Here is a 24,066-nt window from a genome sequence, read left to right as displayed (position 1 = left end):
TTTGAAGTTATTTTTGGATGTGTTAATTGCGACAAGGATGTGTATGGTGGAGCGACAGTCCATTGCACTTAAGGGCTGCTTGATGGGGCATATCGTGACATGCATGAATCACATTAAAGATGGGCAAGAATGATGGGACCTATACATCATTGATCGGAAACGACTGCTTGGCTAGGGATAGTATCACTGTTGTCACAATTACCTACCTAAATTAATAAACAAATAATTGGATGTTTTACCCGTAAGTGCATGAGGTCAACACAGTAGTATAGGGTGCAAGTACGGGGTCATTCCCACGAGGATTGCTAAATTTTGTTTAAAATTAATTCCAAAAGTAAAATAAAACAAAGATTGGATTTGAGTTGATAATGATAAAAAGGTAGAACTTTAATATCCACCACTAATTATATTTAGCTAATATATCAATATGTCAATGTTTTGATCATATTATGAATATCTAATGTTTGTCAACCTAAGGGCATTGGTATCTACTCCTTAAGCTATTGATTTTCCTAAGTAACGAATTAGGCATGAGTATTTACTCTAATTTTTTTCTTTTTTAAATGATTTAGCATGGGTGTCTACTAAGTTGTTCTTTAAGAAAGCATAAAACTGTAGAAATCGACAAACACATGAGGCCTAGGGCATGAGTGTCTACTCCTGGTTCCCCATGTTGATTAACCCAAGAATCCGGTGTGGATATCTTTTGTTACTTATGTTAAACCCAGGACTCGGTCATCCAATAAGATGGGTCACTAGTGATAAGAAAGTTGTGAATAGCTTTGTTAAATTACTTGTTATCTCAAAAGATTAAGCTGATAGGAAGATGTAAATTTAATTACTTAATCATTACTTTAACACTCACCCTCACGTGTAGTCTCAAACTCCCTTTTAATGGGTGAGGCCCAACACGTAAAATATTTAATTTAAATAGAGGATAAATTGACGGAGTCAAGGTTTGATACCAGGACCATTAACTTTGATATCATGTTAAATTATTTGTTATCCAAAAAGCTTAACTTATCTCTTGAGATAAACTCTTTGAAACCCTTTGTGATTTTTTCCCCACATCTTTCATGATGCTTCACCACCTACTTGTGATTGCCTCCTTGGGAGGAGGTGTGGCTTCCATCCTCCTCCCCTCTCTTTTATTTTCTTATTTTTGTGCAAACTTTCCCTTTGTTTTTCTCCATTTTTTTTTTAATTTATTCTTGGTGTTCGCTGATCCTTTCCTAGATTGCCGCTCGATTTTCCACCTTTTCGACCACCACAGAAGTGCTGCACCTGGCCTCCATTTCGCCCTCCCGTTAGCCACATCTACCGTTATCCTCGCTATTGATAGTTTTTTCTTTTCAGATTTGTCATTTTTCACTAATCCTACCCTTTCACATGCCACACCACTGCCCTATACAGCTTCTTTGAGTCTCGTTGCTACCCTGCATTGTCTTGTCTGCTTCACACACTCATGCACATGGCCCTCACATGCACTCATTGGCACATGGAGTCTACACGCTTCTGGCCCGCCATTAGTTGCCTTCCACCGCCGCCACTTCCTCCCCTGTGGCAATAGTTTGGCTTTTAGTTGTATTTTTGTGTTTGTTGTTTTTCTGTAATGCTTTTTTTTTTTATTGCTTTCCTAGTTGTTTTTGGTGAGTTCCTATCTTCCAAATCTGATGTGGTTTAATCTTGTAGTGGAGACTTTTGTAGCCCGTGTCCATTTCTTATTGATGGAATCCATTTGGTTTGATGTGGTTTGATCTTGTAGTAGAGACTTTTGTAGCCGATGTCTATTTCTTGTTGATGGAATCCGTTTGGTTCTCGAGAATACTTCCCTTGCACAACCACTTCATGGTGGTTGCTACTTTTACCATTTGAGACTCCTCATCGAGTTCCTTTTCCCTTTGTTACCGCTTCATGTGGCCCTTAGAAAGGCCTGAATCCTTTCTGGTTCTATTGCCTATTATTTGTTTTTTTTTTTCCTTGTATTTTTTTTTTTTTCTGTTCAGATTTTGTTGTTGGGAGCCTACCCTTTTTCAATTTGATCCCTTGTTACCCTTTTTGCACTATTGTCCGGAAAAAAGAAAAAAAGAAAGAAAGAGAAATGTCGTGTTTGGCAAACCGTTTCATCCACTCATTACTATTCACACACCATTTTCCTAAAAAAAATCAAAACAAAAAAAATTCTAACTTTATTTATTTATTTTTTTTCACCTTTTATATTACATTATTCACTTTTTATTACTATTCAAACAAAAAAATAACCAAAAAACAAAACCTTTTCACTTTTCATACAAAAAATTTCATAACTGGATATCACATCAATTATTTCTAATACAATAAGAAATGCAAAACCATTTGCCTAACAATAACTAAAAGAGAGAGGAGAAGAAAACGGTAGAGTTAAAATAATATTTTAAAAAATAGAGTGTGAAATATATAATTCGTGGAAAAGGTAGTAGATACAATAAACAAATTGAGAAAAGTTTACATATCTCTCAAACTACCACCTAATTGATAATGTCTCTCCAAACTTTTAATTGTAATAATGTCTCCTCCAAACTATTAAAAATTGTCAATGTCCCCCTTAATGACGGAAATACACTTAACAAAATTAATATATATATATATATATATATATATATATATATATAAAACTTAAAAAAAAAAAATGAAAAAGGGAGTGACAATTTTTTTTAAGAAATCGTTTTTGTTAAAAAAAATTTTAATTTGTATGTTTTTTTTGTTGTTTTTTAATTTATAGAAATATTTTTGTTTTATTGACAAATATTTAAGGTTATTTTTGTTATTATTATTTTTTTTTGCTAACATTGAGAGATATTGTCAAATTTTTAATAGTTTTAGGGGATATTGTCGTAATTCTAAGTGAAAGGAACATTGGATTAGTAATTTTGAGGGAGAAGGTGGACTTTACGTCTTTACCCAAACAAATTTGTAATTTGAGCAGTACAATAGTTTTGTTGGAAATGTTGTGACAATTTTGTTTGTAACCCTTCTATTAATCCTGAAAACTACTGCCTACAGTGAGAACCGGCTAAAAGCTTCTACGAGTAGCAGCGAACCAATACGAACGCGTAGAAGCAAAGCATTACGAACAATGTCGCAGTTCTGGAAGCCAGGCACCGAGAAGCCTCGTCTAGTCGACGACGAAGAAGGCGGAGTCCTCTTCCTCTCGGCTTCTGCTTCTTCCTCTTCCTCTTCCAGGTGTTCTTCTTCTTCTTCATTGTGATTTTGATTTACATTTTTTTTGGTGTTTTTCGCTTTTTAAGTTTGTTTTTGGATGTTATATTTGAGTTGTAGATTCGGGTATGCGAGTGTGGAGAAGCAGAGACAGAGGCTTCCTGTGTACAAGTACCGCACAGCCATTCTCTACTTGGTTGAGACTCACGCCACTACCATTATTGTTGGCGAGACCGGTAGCGGCAAGACCACCCAGATTCCTCAGGTTCGCTTTCCTTTGTTTTATTGATGCAGGACAAATAGAATTTGAAAGATAAAAAGCAGAAAAGGGGAAAAAGAAAGGGATTGAGTCACAAAATCTAAAGAGAAGGGGAAGAAGAGGAGTCACACCTCACAAAATCTGTTTAGTTAGTTATCAATTCTAGTCAGTCTCCATAGGAGTACAAAATAACACTTGAAAGTACACCGAAATCCTAATCCTAATTTGACTAACTTTGGGCCAAGTTTATTATTGAATTACATAATAACACTAATTCTTAAAATTTATTCATCCAAAAAAAAAAAAAATCTTAAAATTTAAATAAAATATAAAATTAAATACTAATAACTTTATTAATTAATAAAGCTTAGGTAAAACTAAAGACCCAATTAACTTTGTCTTATCCTGCATCATTTATACTCAAATGGGTTTGTTTGTTTCTCGGGAAAAAAACGAGAGAAATCCATTGAAAATGTTTGTTTTTGTTTTTTGGGTCTATTTTATGCTCTTTCTGGTACCAAGTAAAGTTGTAATCTATGTTTATAGAAGGTATTTGTTTTAAGAGTAATGCTAGAAATCACATTTCTGGTAGTACAACCATTGGATTAGTTTTGTTTAAAAAAAATTTCAAGGGTTAGCTGGGACTGCCAAGTTATGGGATAAAAATATGGTTTCTAGCATTTCTCTTTGTTTTATATGCATCACTTGAGGTCATTTTGCTTTTGTTTGGTTGCTTTGAAACCCAAAGAGAATAACAGAAATTGGAAGTTAAATCTATATAATTGCCAGTTTTTTTTTCCACCCAATTTTTCAGGAATTATTTACAGCTAATTTATTTTACATTTCATTTATCTTTCATCAGTTTGTTTATGGAACTAGGTGTTGGGGTGTGTTTGACGCCTTGGAAGTTGGGTTATTTCAATGTCTTTTATGTAGGCACTCGAAGTAGGGCGTTGAATTCTTTGATTATAGCATTTCTAATTATCATGTTCAGAATTTCATGAAATGCCTTTTGGGATTTGTGCTTTGTCTAATCGCATAGAATACAAATGTTCGGTTGGTTGATTTTCATCAAATGACTCCGAGATCCCTAACCTGTTAGAGCTTGTTTGTGATTGCATTTAAGAAACAGAGCTTTTAAGTCAAAAAACTCTTTTTGGCAAAAGCTTCATTTTTAAGCTTTTGCCAAAAGTGTGTTTTGGCTATTTTTAGGCTTTTTGGACCCTTAAAAACGCTTTTAATTTTTTTTACCGAACGAGTACTTTTTTCTTCAAACGGACTTTTTCAGTGTTAAAATCACTTTTAGGCTCTTCAAATGCAATCCCAAATAGACCCTTAATATCAAATGTTTTGTTTGTTCTTTTTTAACACTCTAGTCTGTCGATGTTTTCAGTTATAAATCTTGGTTGGGCATTTTGAAATTCTTCCAATGGATTAATATACTGTTAAGTTTGAATGTTAACCCTTATTTTCTCAAACTGCAGTACCTCAAAGAAGCAGGTTGGGCTGATGGTGGGCGGCTAATAGCATGCACTCAACCAAGACGATTGGCTGTCCAGGTGAGTTTTAGTTTGTGCTACTGCTTTAAATGCTATCTCATCATACATACAGAATAACTTGTTTACTTCTTTTAATTGAGTTCAATTTTCAGTTGCTTATAGTGGTTTTAAAATGGATGGTTGTTATAATATCATTATTAATATTGTCAAACTAGCTCAATCTGGTTGTAGTTCAGAAATTAAAATCTTTAGATTCTCTAATTTATTTTTTTATGTTTAGATCGTGAGTTGTTAGTCCCATGGTTTCTTGAAGGCATCATTTGTGGCTGCGGAAAGAAACCTATACCAAGGATGATAGTCATGCGAGTTAGGCTACTACTAAGACTACAATTTGGAAACGTCAAACTTCATTTTCTTGGGCCATACCATCCTCAACCCCCTCATAAGTAGGGGTGGGCATCTACTCTGATGGAGTCAGAAATGCCTTCTCTGACTTTGGTGGAGGCAAACTTCCACCGAAGTAGGAAGCGTTGGAAACCTTAGACATCATGTTTGACAAAGGTAATTTCCAAGCCGATGCTGACTTCCTAAGGTTGGTTGGAAGTTGGTTTGGAAAGTCGGTGGCTACTGAAGGTGGGTGGCCACCACATATCAAGTGGTGGCCATTGCACATAAAGTTGTGGCCGCCATCATCAAGCGGCCAAAACTCAAATAGAGAGAAAGGTGAAGATCACAACCATTGATAGAAAAAATCCTAACCATTTGTTGTGTGCTCAGCTTTTTATGCAATGGAATGATATGTGAATCATGAAATGAACATAAGTTGTGTGTTTGTAGGGTTGTGAAAATACATTTATTGGCAAGTTATGCTCATGTCATCCGCTCAGATTTTTTATTTATTTATTTTCTTTTTTTAAGGCCGGGTCAGGGTGGGTGTCTTACGCTTTTAAAATGATATTTCCATTACTTATTCGAAAATAAAGAGTCGTGTTGGGTCAGAATTTTTCAGATATCTTATATTCTCATTCTGACTTCTGACCTGACTTGGGTCAGAAATCAAAACAAGATTCTAACAGCCAACCCACCCTCCATTGGAAGTTGACCTGAGTGGGTCGGAATTGGGTTGGATGTCAAATTTTCTAGGATTTGAACACCCCTACTCACAAGTAGGGGATAGTTGGACCTAAATGCCACACATTGTGGCCGGAAGGCCACTACTCTTTTTTTTTCTTTTTTTTAAATTTTTATAAGTACATGGAGTTCATTAAAAACCAAAGGGTGCACCCAAGTACACAAGAAGTATATAAGAGAAACAGCTAAGTGAAAAAGAGAAGAGATAAAAATAGTCATGAAAAATAGAAATGTGAAAACAATCATAAGCGGCTATCCATTGAGAGAGGGTGTGGAAATAGCTCTGTCATCATCCTCTCACTATCTTCAAAGATTTGGTTATTTCTATTTCTCCGAATGCACCACATCAAATAGAGCGGAACCATCGTCTACATAGCTTTACTTTGAGAATTACCAAACTGCCTTCTCCAACAAGCCATATCTCACTTGACGAGGCATGGCCTACGCTAAACTGAATTACCTGAAAATAGAGTACCATAAGTCAACAAGGCCACTAGTAGGAATAGATATCAAGTGTCTCTTCCTCCATACTATACTTTCTTATTCTCTTTATTTGACAATGTTCTTTATAATGGGGACTCTTGACACTTTCTAGATTAATACAAGTCAAAGGACGTTAGGAACCAAAAGTAGCATTAATGCTCCTCCGAGGGTGGCTTTTTTCGTATGGACGGCGGTTATGGGGAAAATTTTAACATTGGACAACCTACGAAAGAAGAACATCATTGTGACGGAATGGTGTTGTATGTGCAAGAAGAGTGGCGAATCTATTGATCACCTTTTAGTGCATTGTGAAGCTGCTGTAGAGGTATGGAACATGATCCTCCAGCTATTTGGTATAACATGGGTGATGCCGGGGAGTTTGAAGGAATGCTTGGGAAGTTGGAGAGGGCAAAGGGGAAAGCGGACAGCCATTCACATTTGGAGGATGGCTTCTTTGTGTGTAATGTGGTCCTTATGGAGAGAAAGGAATGCGCGGAGCTTTGAGGATCGTGAAATGGGAACTATAGAATTGAAGAAAAGGGTGCTCCAAACACTCTACTCTTGGAGGGTCTTAGGGTCTTCTTTGCAAGCTTCAACGCTTACGGAATTTATCGATCTATGTGCGTCCTTTTCAGTTTAAAGCTCGTGTAGTGTGTAGTGGGTTCTTTTGTATACTCCCTGTGTACATGGGTTGCGCCCCTTGCGCTTTTAAATACATTGACTTTTACCTATCAAAAAAAAAAAAAAAGGTTTATTTGGTTGTTGATGAAGCTTCTGGAGACAAGACCAAAAGAAAAAGAGAAGGAAAAGTGATGAGAGAAAGAAGAAGGAGATGAGAGAGAGAGAAAGAGAGAAAAAGAAGTGAAAGCTAAAAATGTTATTTTAATGATATAGGGAAAGGTTTAGAGAATCTATTGTGTGGTGTATTTGGATAGGGAAGCAAAAAGTAATTTGGTTCCCTAAATTTTGGGAAAATTGTTGGTGTCGGCTGGGAATGCTCTTAAATGTCTTGGCCTGAACTTATGATTATTGTGCATATGTGTCATATGATTAACTCCATGTGGCATCATAAACTTTATAGAATTAGGGATTTCTGAATCCTAGTGATTAATGTGATTTCTGACTGAAATTTGACTTAATTGAACATATAGAGACACATGCATACAAACACCTAAAGGGTAAGCAATTCATGTATTTTGGGAGTATACAAGAGAAAAGCATCATCAGTAAGGCGTAATTCCCAAAGATTGAAGCATCTGAATAATCAAAAAGGGATTTTCCTTAAGCTTATATTATTTACACCAAACAACAAACAACCAGAATGAGAATAAGAAAAAATTCACACCAAACAACCAGAATCAGAATGAAAAAAGATATTCATCTTGGAAGCATCTTGTGTAGAGAGGACTTCAGGTATTGCTAGGTGTATGGACCATTTAAGTTCTATTAGTTGAAATGAATGCCCATCAATGACAATAATCATATCATAGATTTTGTTGATTGAACTTATATTATTTCTATCGGTGAATATCAAGGACAAAGGACAGTAGGTTCATAAGGATGGAGGATAGCCTGATCGTTGTGGCCGTGTTGGGGATTGGTGCCTTGTTGGATGTGTCTCTGCCATTTCTCCATACCTTACCCAGATGGAGGGTGCCCACGGTTTGGAGATCATGAGAGATGCTGTTAGGAAATCCCCACCGGCTAAGGGTCTTCTACGGCAGGGGTTTCTCAACCTCTGTTCATCTGCGGTGGCTCTGAGGAAGGATAAGGGAGGTGTTATCAAATCCCTGTCAAGTTTGGCTTCGTCATCGGCGATAGGTTTGAGGGATGTTGAGGACGCGGAGGATCTTTCTTCCCCTCTGGGTATTTTCTCCCCATCTCTCCATTGGATTGGGCTCTTTGTTCTCATAAGGATATGGGCCGATGGTAGGGATGTCGTGTGAGGGGAACGAGGATCAGGCTGTGGCTATCTTGATAGACATCGAAGAGGATTGGTTGCCGGAGATTAAGGGTGCCTGTTCTAGATGTAGAAGGGAGCTTCTAAACCTAAAATGCTCCATAAATTATGATTTGATAGGCACGTCCTCAAGGTGGGGGAAAGGTAAGGCTCACGCTTTTTAGCGTTAAGATCTTTTTGTGGGTCTCAAGTTTGAGGGCTTTTGTTGTTTTGTGGGTTTTGGGTGTCTGTGTTAGGTGTTTTCCTTTGTATACTCCCTTACGCTTTTAATACAATCTTCATTACTTATCAAAAATAAAAAATAAAAAATATCAAAGACAGAGAGGCATAGTGTGTATTATTCATTCTAGGTCATTTTTGAGCAGGGGAAGTATGTGTATGCCATTAATTCTATTGTTCTTGTGCATACTTTTATATTTTTGCTTCAGTTGGTGGGAGATAACAAAGTAACTTTGATGGGCTAAATGGGATAGAATAGGTGATGCTTGCTGCATTCCTTTCACTGAAATTCAAGGAGAAGAGTGTATCTTTGTAAAATATAAAGTCATTCAAGGATAATTTGTTCTTTGTAAACAAATTTCGAACTTCCAAGCTTGAACATATAACATTAACACGAAATCCTCTCACTCTCCACTTCGTGTACTCAATCAATCCCTGTATGTCTAAATGATGTTGAAAACATTTTAGATTTATCATTTTTACCATGTGGGAGGGATTCGTATAATTTTGAATGAATCAAGTGGGATGTAAACATTTGGGGTTACTGATTTTTCTTGTGATTCTAAAATATCAGATGTATTCATTTTTTTGGATTGAAAAATTAAGCCCCAGTGTGCTGTCGGTTCTGTTGGAAATCTCAAATGCGTAATTTTAATTTCTTGTCAGCTGCAGATACAGTTTTATTGTTTTCATTATAATTCTTTTTCTTATAAATATTAGCTGTATTGCTTCTTAGGCAGTTGCTGCAAGGGTGGCCGAAGAAATGGGGGTCAAGCTTGGTGAGGAAGTTGGCTACACGATTCGATTTGAAGATCTTATGAATCCAGTGAGACCTTTTACTTTCTTTTCAAGCTGTAAATAATTATTTTATCAGATTATCCTCTAATGTTGTTTGGGCGTAGTCTACACAAGAATGCTGCATCATGCATTGATTTATCATCTGATTATTTGGAAAGTTCTGGTCTATTAGCTAGACTTTGAGGAACATCATTTGTTACTTTTAGTTCTTTACTATGAATGCTGAGAATTTCGCTGTTATGGCAGGACAGGGTACAACTATGATAAAGTTTCTAACAGATGGGGTGTTACTGAGGGAAATGATGGATGATCCTCTTTTGACCAAGTATAGGTATTAATTCCAACTCTAAATTTTATGCTCTTTGATTTTGTAAGCCTATCTTTTAACTCTATCTACTTTTCTTTCTTTGTTTCTCTGTATTGCTGCTGTGAGAAATTCATGATTTTAAAAACTAACTTACTACCTGATATGCTTGTTGGTTAGTTTTAGCTGGTCTGCAGAGGCACTTTTACAGGGATAACCAAATATTATAATTAGAAGCAATGCCTCTTATTTTATGATTTTTTGTTGTTTTTGTTTTAGAGAGTTGATGTATGATTCAACCTAAACTTTGATTGTCTAATATTATTATTATTACTATTACTATTGTTGTTGTTGTTGTTGCCATAACATTTTCCCCTTAAAATTTGACTATTGTTTCAGTGTCATAATGGTAGATGAGGCTCATGAAAGGTCTATTTCAACTGACATATTACTTGGTCTACTGAAAAAGGTAACTGGGACATATTTTAGATGGTTTGGGAAACTAAAGTGTAATTTTTGTTCTTTCACTATTTTTGATTTGGTTCCTACCTTTTTGTACATTTGCTTATTGCTGAATTTCCAGATTCAACGGCGTCGATCTGACCTGCGTCTGATTATCTCCTCCGCTACAATCGAAGCAAAATCAATGTCTACTTTCTTCCAAATAAGGTTCCCTTTTTTTCCCTCTAAGCTGCTGAGCGAAGTTACATTCTGTACTTTCTTTGTTTGGTTGCTTGTGCCATGCTTTTGGTTTTGGCATTCCAACTGATGTTGAGTCACCTTTAATAATCAAATTCTTTTTATTTTTATTTTTATTTTTTATTTTTTATTTTTATAAAAAAAAAAAAGAAACCAGATTTCTTTTACAGGATTGGGAAGTTTGCACTTTACATTGCACCTCTTTTACATTATAATTGTTTGTGTAGCCTGGTGTTTGATTAAAAGAACATAATCTGACTCCTCTGATATATCTTAAGGGAAGTTATAGAATTCTTTAATATATATATATATATATATTAGTTTCAAAAGTCATAGCATCAACTTGAATTTCAATTACATTTACCTTTGTATATAGTTTACTTTTGGATGTGCCGATTTTTAACCTTCAAAAACATTGGTACAGGAGAGGTTTGTTATGGTCATAGTGTGCCGTTCGTCATTGACTTGCTTTCTTCTCTTTTCCTATATTACATGGTCTGAATATTTATTCGCAATTTTACTTGCTTAAATTTTATGTAAATTCTAGCTGTATTTAATAGGTTGCCAACTACTTTACTGTCTTTTTATCAGTATCCTAAGCCGATAATAGTTTAAATCTCTTTTTTGTCGTAAATAACAATAGGCGTCGATCATTGGAAGCTGCGGAGAGTGGACCAAGGATGGAGCCTGCAATACTTTCAGTTGAGGTATGTTGTGCTGGCAATTCTGTCTCTCTCTCTCTCTCTCTCTCTCTCTTCAAACAGTGTTTCTAAGTTTATGAGGTTGCTTCAATTTTTATTTTTTTTAAGTGAAGTTATCTTCAGGTAACATTATCATATAACATGGATATTACAAAATTAAGGTGTCATTGCAATCTCTTTACTTTCAGGGTAGAGGCTTTAATGTACAAATTCATTTTGTCGAGGAGCCTGTCCAGGACTATATTCGGTCTACTGTTTCAACAGTATTGTCAATCCATGATCAGGTACTTATAATTCTTTAAGGGATCTCTCATAGAATACTTTTGAACCAGAGGATCTCTTGTTAATAATAAAATTTTTCTAAGATAACTAAAGAAAGAATGTGTCCAATTCAGATGTCTAACCATCTCTATTTCGTTGATTCTTTGCATTTTTAATTTTTTTTAACTGCCAATGCCTTAGGCCCACCTTTCGTAATGCTTCTTGTGTTCTTAGATGGTCACTACTCAGCATATTTCTTAGTAAATTTCTAACCTGTCAAAAGATGTGTGTTATAGCCCCTTGCTTATTCATTAACTTTGTAACATTGATTTGGTCTATCATGACATCTCATATGCAGTTGGATGTACACTGTACCTTTGCTAGTGACATATGCTTAGGGTGATGCTCCTACAGCAGGGAACTTTTAAAGAAAGTTTATAACTAAAATGTAAAGTAGAGAAACTAACAGATTTCTCCGCATCAAGCATTAAGTCTATAGTTTTAGAAGTGATATGTGGAGTAAATCTCCTTGCCAAGGAGTCATGAGTCCTTTGATTTACCATTTTTGCCATTGTTAAAATATTGAATGAAGCAAACATTGAGGTGTTATGTCATCTTTCTTGAAAGCTTGTTTTCTTGTTTTCTTGTTTCTTGACCATAGGTATTTGTGAGTGTCAGTGTGTTCCGTGACCACCACTATATATGACAATTAACCAAATGGTTAATGCTATGTTATTTTACAATTTTTCCCTCGGATGTTGTAGAAAGTGTAATATTTTTTTCTTACAAACTTTGATGTAAAACTTGTTTTTTCTCCATTTGAAGGTTACCTAATTGAACCTAATTTCTTAAACCTCAACGTAACAATCCACTCTTCATAATGCATCCAATTACATTTTAGTCCCTTACCTACTATCCTTTTGTAATGGATTAAAAGCCTATTTGAACTCTTCTGAATCCCTTATACAAGACCTATCTTACCTCAACCTTAAAATTCCCTCTCTTTTCCTTAGGAACCCTTCATCTTTCAGTTGCAAATAATCTTGTTCCAACAAAGTTAAAAAGCGGGTCCGAACGAAGCACTTTGAGCTCGATGCTTTCGAATGGGCTTTGTTGCAGTTGTGATCGGGGCATTCTGGGCTGGCTTGATCAAATGCACTTTGATTGTGGTTGCTTTTGAGGCATTCGAGGGCTATTTCGCGCATCCTGTGATGATCTCGTTCGAACGCAAACCATACTGTTCAAGTGGGAACGTACATAAACTAATTTTCTACGTAAAAATTCCTCCAAATCCTGTTCTCTCCAACACCACTCCCTTCTTCCACGTTACACAACACAAGAATCCTCTGACAACCTCAAAACATCCATTACAACAACAAAATCAAGTCTTTTACCCAAACCCTAATTGTACATTTTCCTCATTTCTCCACAAACCACAACACACACTGCACTACCCACAACATCACCACTCCATTAACTCAAATACCCATCTTCAAAACACAAACTACAAACCTTATCTAAATATCAAACCCTGAGATCACAATATCTACTCCTTATCTTCGTCCAAGTAACAACTGCAATCACCAAAAATCTTGCTAATGACATCATTTAATCAAAATCCGTAACAAACACTTAGAGTCCAAGAATCAAATGGAGAGAACAGTAGAAACATCTTACCTGTTCAAGCTTTTACTCCTCAAGCCTTTTCTTCAAGCCCTTCCTTTCTCTCTTTCTCTCTCTACTTATCTCTCTCTAACTCACTCAAGTTCTCTTTGCTCTCTCTCTCTCTCTCTCTTGACTTAGACAAACGAAGGGGAAGAAAATAACTTATCCTTCAAGTCTCTACATTTTAAACTCCCGTTTTACTCTTTGAGAACTGATCTCGTTCAAACTGGATTTTACGCATTAAATGCACATCAAATCTCACCTACCTCACACATGTGATCAATCATGGCAGTTGATCTTCACCTGCCATTCATGCGCACAACGACAAGTAGAGATGCCATTTTGTTCAAACGGGGCACTTTTTGTGTTCGAACGCTGTGTATCCAACTCAGCGACACGTGGAGATTCCTTCCATTCAAATGAGCTCCAATCTTGTTCGAATGTGACACCTCAAATCCGACATTTCTAAGTTTTTTCTTACAAATTTAATCCCTTTGTGATCAAATGCCTATGAGCCTCACCATACTCCATCCATTTTCACCAAATATATACACTTATCTTAATCATTCTCATAATTTTTTGTCCCTAAATTCAAATTTCTATTTTCTTTTTGGGTGTTTTCTGATGCGGGTTTCTACAACTATTAGATAACATACGTAGCATATCATACAATCAGGATCAAGTGAGCATGATGAAAGGATCAGGTCTTGGAAGAAACATTTTGTTTTTTTTGAAAAAAAAATCTATTTACATGATTTAGGGAGAAGGATTAATAGTAAACCAATTTTTGTTGCTCAAGAAAAAAAAAAAAAGCATAGGGTGAAAGCATAAAAAGTTAGAAAAGAAATACATCCACCAGCTATTAGGAATGTTGCCATCTTTGAAAGCTGTCAAACAGAGCTTTCCAATCAGTAGCCATTCTGCCATTCAGATTGCAACTCATCCTAACTATGTTAAAAATTAGTGGAAATTGACAGATTGAACGTGCTTATTACTATACGACCTTAAGTAGAACTAGAAGCTAACTTTCTTTTCAGGGAATTTTGTTTTCTAGGTGTATATATAAAAGCTTTGAATGAGTTTAAAACAAGTCGACTCGAGTTCACATATGAGCAGTTCCTGAGCCTAAATTGATTAGAACCGAGCTTATACAAGTTTGGTTTGTTTAATAATCGAGCCATAATATTTGTTCAAACTTGCTAGTTTATAAACAAATAGAACTCGAGTCGTGCTTGAACTTTTCATGGACAGCTCAGTTTTGTAGTCCTACTAATGAGTACGGATGGTATTTCTTTGATTACTCAATATGAAACAATTTTTTCATGAACAAGTCTAGTATATGTTATGTTTGTTGCTTATAGGAACCCATGGGTGATATTCTGGTATTTCTTACTGGTCAAGATGATATTGATGCCTCTATTCAGTTACTAAATGAAGAAGCTCAAAGCAATGGAAAGAACTCTTCAGGTATGAGTGACCAAGCATCTCAAAGTAGTTGTAATTTGCTAAACCCTAAACCCTAAATATCTTGACTAGTGATTTTCTACATTTGTGCATCTCAAAGTTGTAATTTGCTAAAACACATTTACTCTAACGTACATATATGTGTTACTGGTGTATGTTTAGAACTATATGCATTCATATAGCCACACATTTGAGTTTGTTGATGTGTATTAGGTGCTCCATGTTCCATGGATGGTTTGGTATTTGAAAATTCTGTGGCATAATATCACAATCCACCTCATTTAGATCTTTTGTTGGCACTCTCCTTTCCTTCCCTCCCTCCTTCCTTCCTTTTTTTTTTTTTTTTTTTTTTTTTTCAGTCCTTTTCTGGGCATTCACATGATCATACTACAATACACGAGATCATGGTTCATGGACTACCTTAATTTACTTGTACTAGCAAAGAACAACGATCCCATATTGCTTTTTGCACTGGTATTGGATTGATTGTACTGAATTGGCAAGATTACATGTTCATCTTGCAATGTAGTATTTGACCACCCCAAGGGTGGCTCAATCAGTGAAGGACTAAGCCTTATGAAGCAGAGGTTACTAGTTCGAATCTCCCATTTCCCTTCTCCTTAGAGCCAAAAAAAAAAAAAAAAAGTGTAGTAGTTATTACATTTTGTTGGACTTATTCATACTTGCTATGAAATATAATTATTAGACATAATCGTACGAGTATACCTTCATTTTCAGGATTGATTGTTTTGCCTCTGTACTCCGGGCTTCCGCGGGCGGAACAGGTTAGTGATATATTAATGTGTTATGTGGGTGCGGTAAACTGATTTTTTTGGAGATTTAGTTAACCCATTTGTGATTTATTGACTACCTTTTTTGCTTTCCATGTAGGAGCTGATTTTTTCTCCAACTCCTAGAGGGAAGAGGAAAGTAGTGATATCAACAAATATAGCAGAGACATCGTTGACTTTGGAGGTAACATATCTGCACTTTAGAGAAATTTTTTGTTGGACGTGATTAGGACAAAGCAACCAGACAATTTGTTTTCATACAACCTTATTCTACTGATACATACAGGGCATTGTCTATGTTGTTGATAGTGGATTCTCAAAACAGCGATTCTACAATCCGGTACTGAACTAGTCATTGAAATGTTCAAATTTATTTGGTGGAGTGATTAGTTCCCATATATTCTCATACTTCAAATTACTACCTGAACATCTATCATTTATTTAGTTATGGAGTTGTCCTAACAATTTGTCTGGGAATATTAATTGCTATGCATTATTAGCTTTATCTGATTTTGTTTTGTATTCTTAGTTGTTTATTAAGCAGTTGATCATAGTGTTGAGTTCTTAGATTTGGATGGGCATTGGGATAATTTCATTTTCTGAATTGTTTATAAACATGCTAAGCTGTCATTTAAATATCATATTTATTCTTCCTTATGCCCTCTATATGCTAGTTTGCATTTAAAACTTAAAGTTCCATTATGATTGACTCTAGTCGCATCTAATATCATGTCTATTCTTTTCAATAATAAAATCTTTTGCCCTTTTCTTTTCTTTCTAATTTTTGGTTTACTTCACTACAGATTTCAGATATTGAGAATCTGGTGGTGGCACCTATATCCAAGGCATCTGCTAGACAAAGGGCTGGTAGGGCTGGAAGAGTTCGACCTGGGAAGTGTTACAGGTGCCTTTTCTACAGGAAATTACTTAACACCAGGGTCAATCAGTTTCTTTTTAACTTGTATGAAGCGGCATGTCATTTATATCACCATTGCTGATTATTTATTTATTTCTTGCTTAGACCTGTGGCATTCATATCATTATAATTGCATCAGTCAAGCATTCAATCAAATTTTACATGTTGAGTAGTATGTTTTACTCCTTGAGCATTAACAACAAGCACCGCTATGTTCTTATCTTGCCTTGATTCTGTTATGGAGTTGGGCATTCCTGAAGCATGTAACCAATCAATGCACCTTCACCAAAAAAAATTCCTTTAACTGATGCTATATGTGTACCTTCAACCAACATTTTTTAGGAAAACAATTGTGTGCTTTTATATGAAGAAATATTTATACTTGTTAATAGTACAATACTAAGCAAAAGGTACAAACGTGCTTGTGTGAAATGAGTCTGGAAAAAGCCAAGTTCACACTTTTGAATATATTTGTAATGATATGGGTGTACTCTTATTCTTAGGTGCAAATTATGTTTAACTCTACGTAGTCATGACTCATGGGTTACTGAATGTTCAGGAATTCAATCATATCTTTGATATTCTAAATTTATTTTATTAGTATTTTCCTTTCTTTTTATTTTATTAGTATTTTCCACGTAATATTTTATTCCCATCGTTTCTTCCTTTTTCTCAAATCTTTTATTCCCTTCTTTTCTGCATTGTGCCAAGTCTAATAAGTTGCTATTTGAAGTTGTAGAGATGAGAAGCTAATTGTGACATATCTTTTGCTGTCATTCATTGTTTCCTCAAAATTAATCATATCAGGAACTTTTATGTGCACATTCCCACTGGTTTTCTGGTTATTTATGACGGTTGTTTCTTGACCTTTTCATCTTGTTGCTGCAAGGCTATATACTGAAGAGTATTTTGTCAATGAAATGTCTGCGGAGGGTATTCCGGAGATGCAAAGATCAAACCTTGTCTCCTGTGTGATTCAGGTATGAAGTTTTTGTGTCCACACCTTCCCTTTTCTTCTACTTTATTGGTGTCAAAATGATTGGGTTGATGAACTGATGTATCTGCAATAATTGCATTCTTTGAAGAATGCATTTTTCACATTTCTTAAAATGATAGTCTTCTGATTTATGGTAGCGGTCATAAATTGCAGTGGCGTAAAAAGTGGAGTGACATAGCTCAAACTACGTTTCCTTCTGCCTTTATGATGAGTTACCCGCAACACTCCTCTATATCCTTCATGCATAAATTGTTACAGGGATTCATATTTCCTGAAGCTACGCACGAGTTGATTGGTTCTCTAGATTGCCATTGTCATCTAGTTTGTGGAACACTTGTTAACATCACCAACAACACTTTTAAGCTTCAAAGCTATCTAGTGTGAAGTATAAACTTTATTCTTATTAGTGAGGGAACTCCAATTAGCAAATGATTTTTTTTTCAACCCCAACAAACTATCTACCCTTTCCTTGTGTTACTTGTACTTGCCTAATTGATTGTTCCACCAAGACTTGTAAAAAATATTGTACGAGTTTTCTTATTTACTAGTGGCTGAAATAAGTAAAGTATTATGATGGCTTTAATTAGTTTTTTACATGTTATAATTTTCTTGTGAACTGTTTTTTTGCTTCTCTGCAAGCAAGAACTTATACCAAATGATTAATCACAAATTCTTGCCTTGGAAGAGTATTTTTTTTTTCTTTGTAACAATAAATGAGATGCTAATTATTTTGTCCTAATCTCTCAGTTAAAAGCATTGGGCATAGATAATATCCTGGGCTTTGATTGGCCGGCATCTCCATCTCCTGAAGCAATGATTCGAGCACTTGAAATACTTTATTCACTTGGAGTCTTGGATGATGATGCCAAACTTACTTCACCAGCTGGATTTCAAGTAGCAGAGATTCCATTAGTATGTTTCGATATACTACTATATCATAATTGACCCATATTATTGCTCCTTTTTTAATGATTTAAATTGTGCAAGTGTTTTCCAAGTCTGCTGGATGTGGGAAATGGATGTTACTGCAAGCTAAATGCTGGCACGCCTAGTGATATATTTTACTGTATCTATTGCATATGAACCCAAATCCGCCCCGCCACAACCCCCCACTCTTCCCCTTCCCTCCCTGCCTCCCCAACACCCACCCTCCAAACAAACCAGAAAAAAAGAAGCCAGGCATATTCCTGATGCTCTTGCCTGATATTATATGGAACCATTAATTATATCATTGCTTACTTTATAGGAGCGATTTTTGTATTGGTCAAATGATCTTCTGCTTGTTATTTTTTGGTTGCTTTGTTCATTATTTCCTTGATGTTAAGTGAGCCTATTAATTTTTTTTATATGTTCTTTGTTTAAGATCTGTCTGTTCTAATCAGTTTGAAATTAACATTTATGAAACCCGAGGCCTTGAAAATATTTTGTTTATCCATCAAACATCCGGATGTCGTTAGTCATTCCGTCATTATTTTTTTAACCTAACATTTTCTTGATGAGCATTGAATATTACCTGGGACGTGTTTCTTGTATTAGGTTTGTTTGAGACGTGGTTGATCTTTTACCCTATTATGTTTCGCATTCTAACTAAATAATGTTGAAAACTTGTACTTTGTAGGAACCAATGGTCTCGAAAATGATCATTTCTTCGAGCGAACTTGGGTGTTCAGAGGAGATTATTACTATTGCTGCTACTCTCTCAGTCCAAGTAAATTGTTTTATATATATATTATCAGTTCCTCAGGCTCAACAAATATGAATAGTAAACACTGAATTTTAAAGTAAAAAACATGTGAAAAAAATTCTCTAACTGAGAAAGTCATGTTTGGCCTTATTTGCTCTTCTCCTCAGGAAAAAAAAAAAAAAACATTTAGGCCCTGTGGGCATTATCCCATATTACTAAGGTGGGAGTTGAGTAATGGCTTTATTAAGTGCCTAAGCTATCTTGTAAATTAAAGCACTTTCTCTTCTGTGAGATTGAGGCGTATGCTTAATGGCCTCATCTACTTCTCTTCTTCCTCTATTTACTTAAAAATAAATAGAAGGAAAAGAAAGTATATAGGAAAGATATCCATTCATACTATCATACAACTGATAAAACAACAGAAGTAATTTGCAAGTAAGTTTTGTTTCACATCTAACATGTTTTTTGGCAGTCCATTTGGGTGCCTGGGAGGGGAGTGAAAAAGGATATGGATGAAGCCAAGTTGAGATTTGCTGCTTCTGAGGTACTTGATTTGAATTTTTAATTCTCTTGGATAACTTTAAGAATTCCGAGTAGATTTACTGTACCTTTTGGGCATCAATTTTTGGTCTAGAGAATATTACACTAATCTGGCGTTTGGTTTGAGGAATCTAAAATTCCCTTGGCACCCACATATTCCTAGGAATGTGACGCTTGGAAATCTGGATTCCTGGAAATGTGACAAATCCACGTTTGGGAATGATTAGGAATCTGCTGGGATTCCTGAAATTATGAGATTTTTATGTTTGGTTTATTTCTAGGCATCCTATAGGAATTGTTTATGTTTCCCAACATATTGTTATTGTTTTTCTTTTTAAGTGTATAAGGTCGTTTTTTTTGTTTAGAGGGAAGAAAAAAACTTTTCCAGGATGAAGGGAATGTGGATTCGTACCTCTCTACAAGGGAGTCCACATTCCTAACAAAAGGAAGTTGGGGGTGGGTGGGAATCCAGATACCCGCGAACATAACGGGAAATTTTTGAAGATTCTCTGGAATCTTGGAAGATTACCCCTAACTAAACACCACAAAAAAGTCAGTTAGGCCTGTTTCCCCACACTGAGATGTTTCCACCTTGTGAGTGATCAAATTTCATGTTACAGAAATGCTTTGGTTTCATAATCATTGAGCATTCATAACGTGAAATTGTTATCTACATGTAAGTTTTAGATCTGTTAAATATCATTGCTTTTTGTACTTTGGCATGCGTATAATTGTACTACTGATATCTATTCAGTGCATCTTCCATACGGGGTCCAATAATTCCCTTTTTTGGTGTTATATATGATATCTTCTCTGCTCAATAATCATTTTGTAACAAATGCAGGGTGACCATGTGACATTCCTAAATGTTTACAAAGGGTTTCTTCAATCTGGCAAATCTTCTCAATGGTGTCATAAGAACTATTTGAACTACCAAGCCATGGTGCGTAGCTGCTTTAAAAAATTTAAGAATGTTTTTTATAGATAAATGTAACTCATGCATCTAATAAATATTTGATCTGTGACATCACACGGACGTATTTGAAGAGTTGACACCATTTGGTCACCGAAATGGCTTACCTTCTGTTATTCTCGGTTCCATACACCTTTAATGGCTGTAAATTTACTTGCTTTTAAATATCGTCATCTTGTGCACTTCATGTGTATAGTGTTTATGTTGATATTGGTGTAAATATTGTGCAGAAAAAGGTTATTGAAATTAGAGAACAACTCAGAAGAATAACACAGAGATTAGGCATAGTCCTGAAATCTTGTGAAAGAGATATGCAGGTAAGTTTCTAGGCCAGTTACTGATATAATTATATGGCCCTGTAAAAGATTTATTCTCATCTTAAAACTAAGCAGTAGAACCAACCAATATATCCATCCGTGGACCACAGTGTGAAATCTGCACTCTTTTTTTCCTCTATCGCCCCCTATCCCATTTGTCACCGAAAGATGCCATGCTATTTTTACCTGCAAACTATTAGAAGCTATGTAGTGTTTTTAAACCATCATAATATGAGGATAGATCGGTATAGAGATGTATATAAGATGCATAATATGTATGTGAATATGAATTCCTTTTTTATATTTGCATATATATATATATATATATATATATATATATATATATATATATAAGATTATATATATATATATATATACATGTAAATGATTAAAGATATTTTGTTCAGGTTTGAGAATCTCTAAGGCTAATTACTCCATTCTTCATTGGCTTTTCCTCATTCCCAGAACATTTGTGCCTTAGAACTTTGAATTAGTTATTGATTTTAGAGGAAGCAACCTTGTGTTGTTATATTCTGAACAGTTTGAGATGGTTGATGTTCTATTGTTTTTAATCTCTTCCAGGTGGTAAGAAAGGCAGTTACTGCTGGCTTTTTTGCTAATGCGTGTCGTTTAGAAGTGAGTATTTTCCTTATCTCGAATGCGCACCTGTATTCTTTTTGGAATATAAATTTATCTTCATCTTCTGGAGAAATCAATTTATTCTCGCACTTCCCTTTAACAATTTTCTGGTGAATGTCCCAATAAATTTATGGTTTTTATCTTGTCAAAGGCATTCACTCACAATGGGATGTACAAGACTGTCAGAGGGTCTCAAGAAGTGTATATTCACCCATCATCTGTGTTATTCAGGTTCGTACAGAAATTGGACTGCTATTTGACTCGATCTGTGATCAAGGAACTAATGGTGGTTTTTTTTTTTTTTATTGTGTGTGTGTGTGTGGGTAAATTACACTTTGACCTCAAACTTTCACTTTATTTGCACTTACACCTCCAAACTATGACTCTACAACTCGGATCTATAAACTATCAAAATGTTTCGAGTTGCCCCGTGTCAGATGTGCATGTGCTGTATATTTTTGTCTCAAACATTCCTCTGTTTTCGCCTTAGAGATTGCTACTGTTTCTAATATAGGGTATTCATTTCACATCAATTCTAGGAGGCCCTTGCACTCTGTAGCCCTACTGTTTTCTGTTGTTAATCACACTAGTATATATATATATTCTCATTTGTTTCCCTATTGTTGTTTCTCCTTTTTTGTGCTTCATTCACAATGTCTTATTGTTTGGTGGGTACACGTGGTCGGTTGTGCGCATGCTATGGCTGTCTTAATTTCATCTAAAAAAATATTCATCATGCAGAGTTAACCCAAAATGGATTATATACCATTCCCTTGTCTCAACTGATCGGCAGTACATGCGCAATGTGATCTCCATAGATCCCTCTTGGCTAATGGAGGCTGCTCCACATTTTTACCAGCACCATCGTCATAATGCTACTGCCCACTGATCTTGCTGTTGGGGGAAGCAAATCGTGGGGCCTAGATCAGTTAGCCTAGGAATTTTCTTGTAATTATATGTATTAATCTTGAGAACTGTGCAGTCATGGATGAGCTGCCTGCATTGTTTTTTTTCTCTTGCTGAAATATTGGATAGGAAATTTTGGGCTGGTTGATGCCTTCGCAGTTGGCTGTACTCATTTGACGCGCTCAAGTTATTTTTTTAATAGTTTTTTCATTAATATTCTTGTTTATGCAGCAATCATATTTTCAAGGGATAGAGATTCTCAACAATTTTTTTATTCAGATTGTTAGCAATTCGAATAACAAATGTGAGTCCTTTTATGGGAATCACTTGTCTGAGTAGATTTTGGGTAACCTGTCCTTTTGTTGGCACAGATAGATCCCATAAAATCTGTCTTGCATTTACTGTTTGAATTGTTGAGAATTTGATCCATCTTTTAAGTGATCCCTTTTGATTTTCCGAGGAGGAAGGAGGAAACATTATTGGACACATGTTTATATGTGTTTTAAACTGAATACGGGGGTGATGGAAGCCACATGCAAATTGAGATCTCGTCTTCAAAAAGTAGACAAAGTTTAATCTGCTTACCCGTCACCAAATCATTAAAGTATTAAATCCGTTGTCTATATCTTTGTGCCCGTAGTGTTTTATTGATACTCAAGAATTTCTCTTCATTTCCCTTGTAACCTTTTTCCGCATTTGATTAAAAAAAAAAAAAAATTCTCTTAATTTAATTTGAGCAGATCCATTGGCTCCCCACTAAATATAATTTATTTGTTCAACACCTACTATATATATACCATGGAAAATTCCTCGTGCACCATCTACTCACCAAAATGGACTGTTAGCTCATTTTGTTATGGATTCAATATGATATCAAAATCTTACTAAATTCAACTGGATTTTAGAAATTGGATCATGTGCAATGGCTGAATTTGCACGTCTTGTGCCACTTGCCTATATGTATTCATGACCCATTCATGTAGCAGCCAAGTTTAATATCAAGGGTGATGTTAAACTTCACGCCCGGCGTGATGCACGCCGGGGTGATTTTATATTTTAAAATAATAAAATATAATATTTTATTATTATAATTATTAAAAAAAAAAAAGCTTGGCATGCATGATCAAGCACGCCGGCGTTCTTAGTATCATGACCCTTAATATCAAATGTGCCACTGATGGACGGATGAGTCAAATTTCAGCAATATGGTGTGAGTAGCTCTTGGCTCGAAGTCATATAATTAAAGAAATGAGATTTGGCTTAGGTGCTGTAAACAAAATTATATTTTTTTAATGGTTAAGATTTAATTTCAAGTTTTTATGAAAAAAATTAAATTAAATCTAGACCGTTAAACAAATTACGACACTTAAGTCAATTTTTTTAATTTTTTTTTTAAGTGTAAATTGAATCAAATAAGTTATTATCATTATTGTTATTATTGATAAGTAATTTCACTAAAATCGTACACTTCTAAAAGGGAAGCGGAGGCAAGGTTAATTACTGGTAAATCGTTTTCAAGAACTTGGGTGCCACACAAGATGTCTTCAAAGCCTATTCTAGCAAGAGAGCGATGAAACGGGAATTTTCTAAGCCTTCAAAGTCAAATATTGAAAGTTCTAATGCACATGTCTGTTTTTGTGGAGTACGGTGAAAGACAAATTC

General features: G+C 35.3%; 1 protein-coding gene across 2 annotated transcripts; it reads left to right on the top strand.

Moving 5' to 3' along the window:
- The first annotated feature begins 3,028 nt into the window (after positions 1-3,028).
- Positions 3,029-22,650, top strand: LOC132170627 (probable pre-mRNA-splicing factor ATP-dependent RNA helicase DEAH9). Of its 2 annotated transcripts, XM_059581673.1 has the most exons (23): positions 3,029-3,222; positions 3,319-3,463; positions 4,942-5,016; positions 9,486-9,575; positions 9,799-9,878; positions 10,251-10,320; positions 10,435-10,520; positions 11,194-11,257; positions 11,440-11,535; positions 14,539-14,644; positions 15,380-15,426; positions 15,533-15,616; positions 15,719-15,772; positions 16,236-16,336; positions 17,238-17,328; positions 18,093-18,257; positions 18,964-19,053; positions 19,502-19,573; positions 20,414-20,512; positions 20,773-20,859; positions 21,442-21,495; positions 21,650-21,729; positions 22,240-22,650. In XM_059581673.1, the coding sequence occupies exons 1-23, from the start codon at positions 3,116-3,118 to the stop codon at positions 22,385-22,387; spliced, it is 2,091 nt and encodes a 696-aa protein (XP_059437656.1). In that variant the 5' UTR covers positions 3,029-3,115; the 3' UTR covers positions 22,388-22,650. The 2 variants fall into 2 exon arrangements, with proteins under 2 accessions (XP_059437656.1, XP_059437657.1); XM_059581674.1 differs by lacking the exon at positions 3,029-3,222 and having other exon boundaries at positions 3,373-3,463; positions 9,490-9,575.
- Positions 22,651-24,066: the final 1,416 nt, after the last annotated feature.

Source organism: Corylus avellana, chromosome ca2, assembly GCF_901000735.1.
Source record: "Corylus avellana chromosome ca2, CavTom2PMs-1.0".
In the NCBI taxonomy this organism is placed as follows: Eukaryota; Viridiplantae; Streptophyta; class Magnoliopsida; order Fagales; family Betulaceae; genus Corylus; species Corylus avellana.
The sequence above is the reverse complement of the archived record's forward strand: the minus strand, read 5'-3'. Positions and strand labels throughout refer to the sequence as shown.

Coding starts and splice junctions, on each gene's coding strand:
- LOC132170627 (XM_059581673.1), top strand. CDS start 3,116: ATGTCGCAGTTCTGGAAGCCAGGCACCGAGAAGCCTCGTCTAGTCGAC. Junction 9,576..9,798: donor TTGAAGATCTTATGAATCCA/GTGAGACCTTTT, acceptor ATGGCAGGACAG/GGTACAACTATGATAAAGTT. Junction 16,337..17,237: donor CGACCTGGGAAGTGTTACAG/GTGCCTTTTCTA, acceptor TGTTGCTGCAAG/GCTATATACTGAAGAGTATT.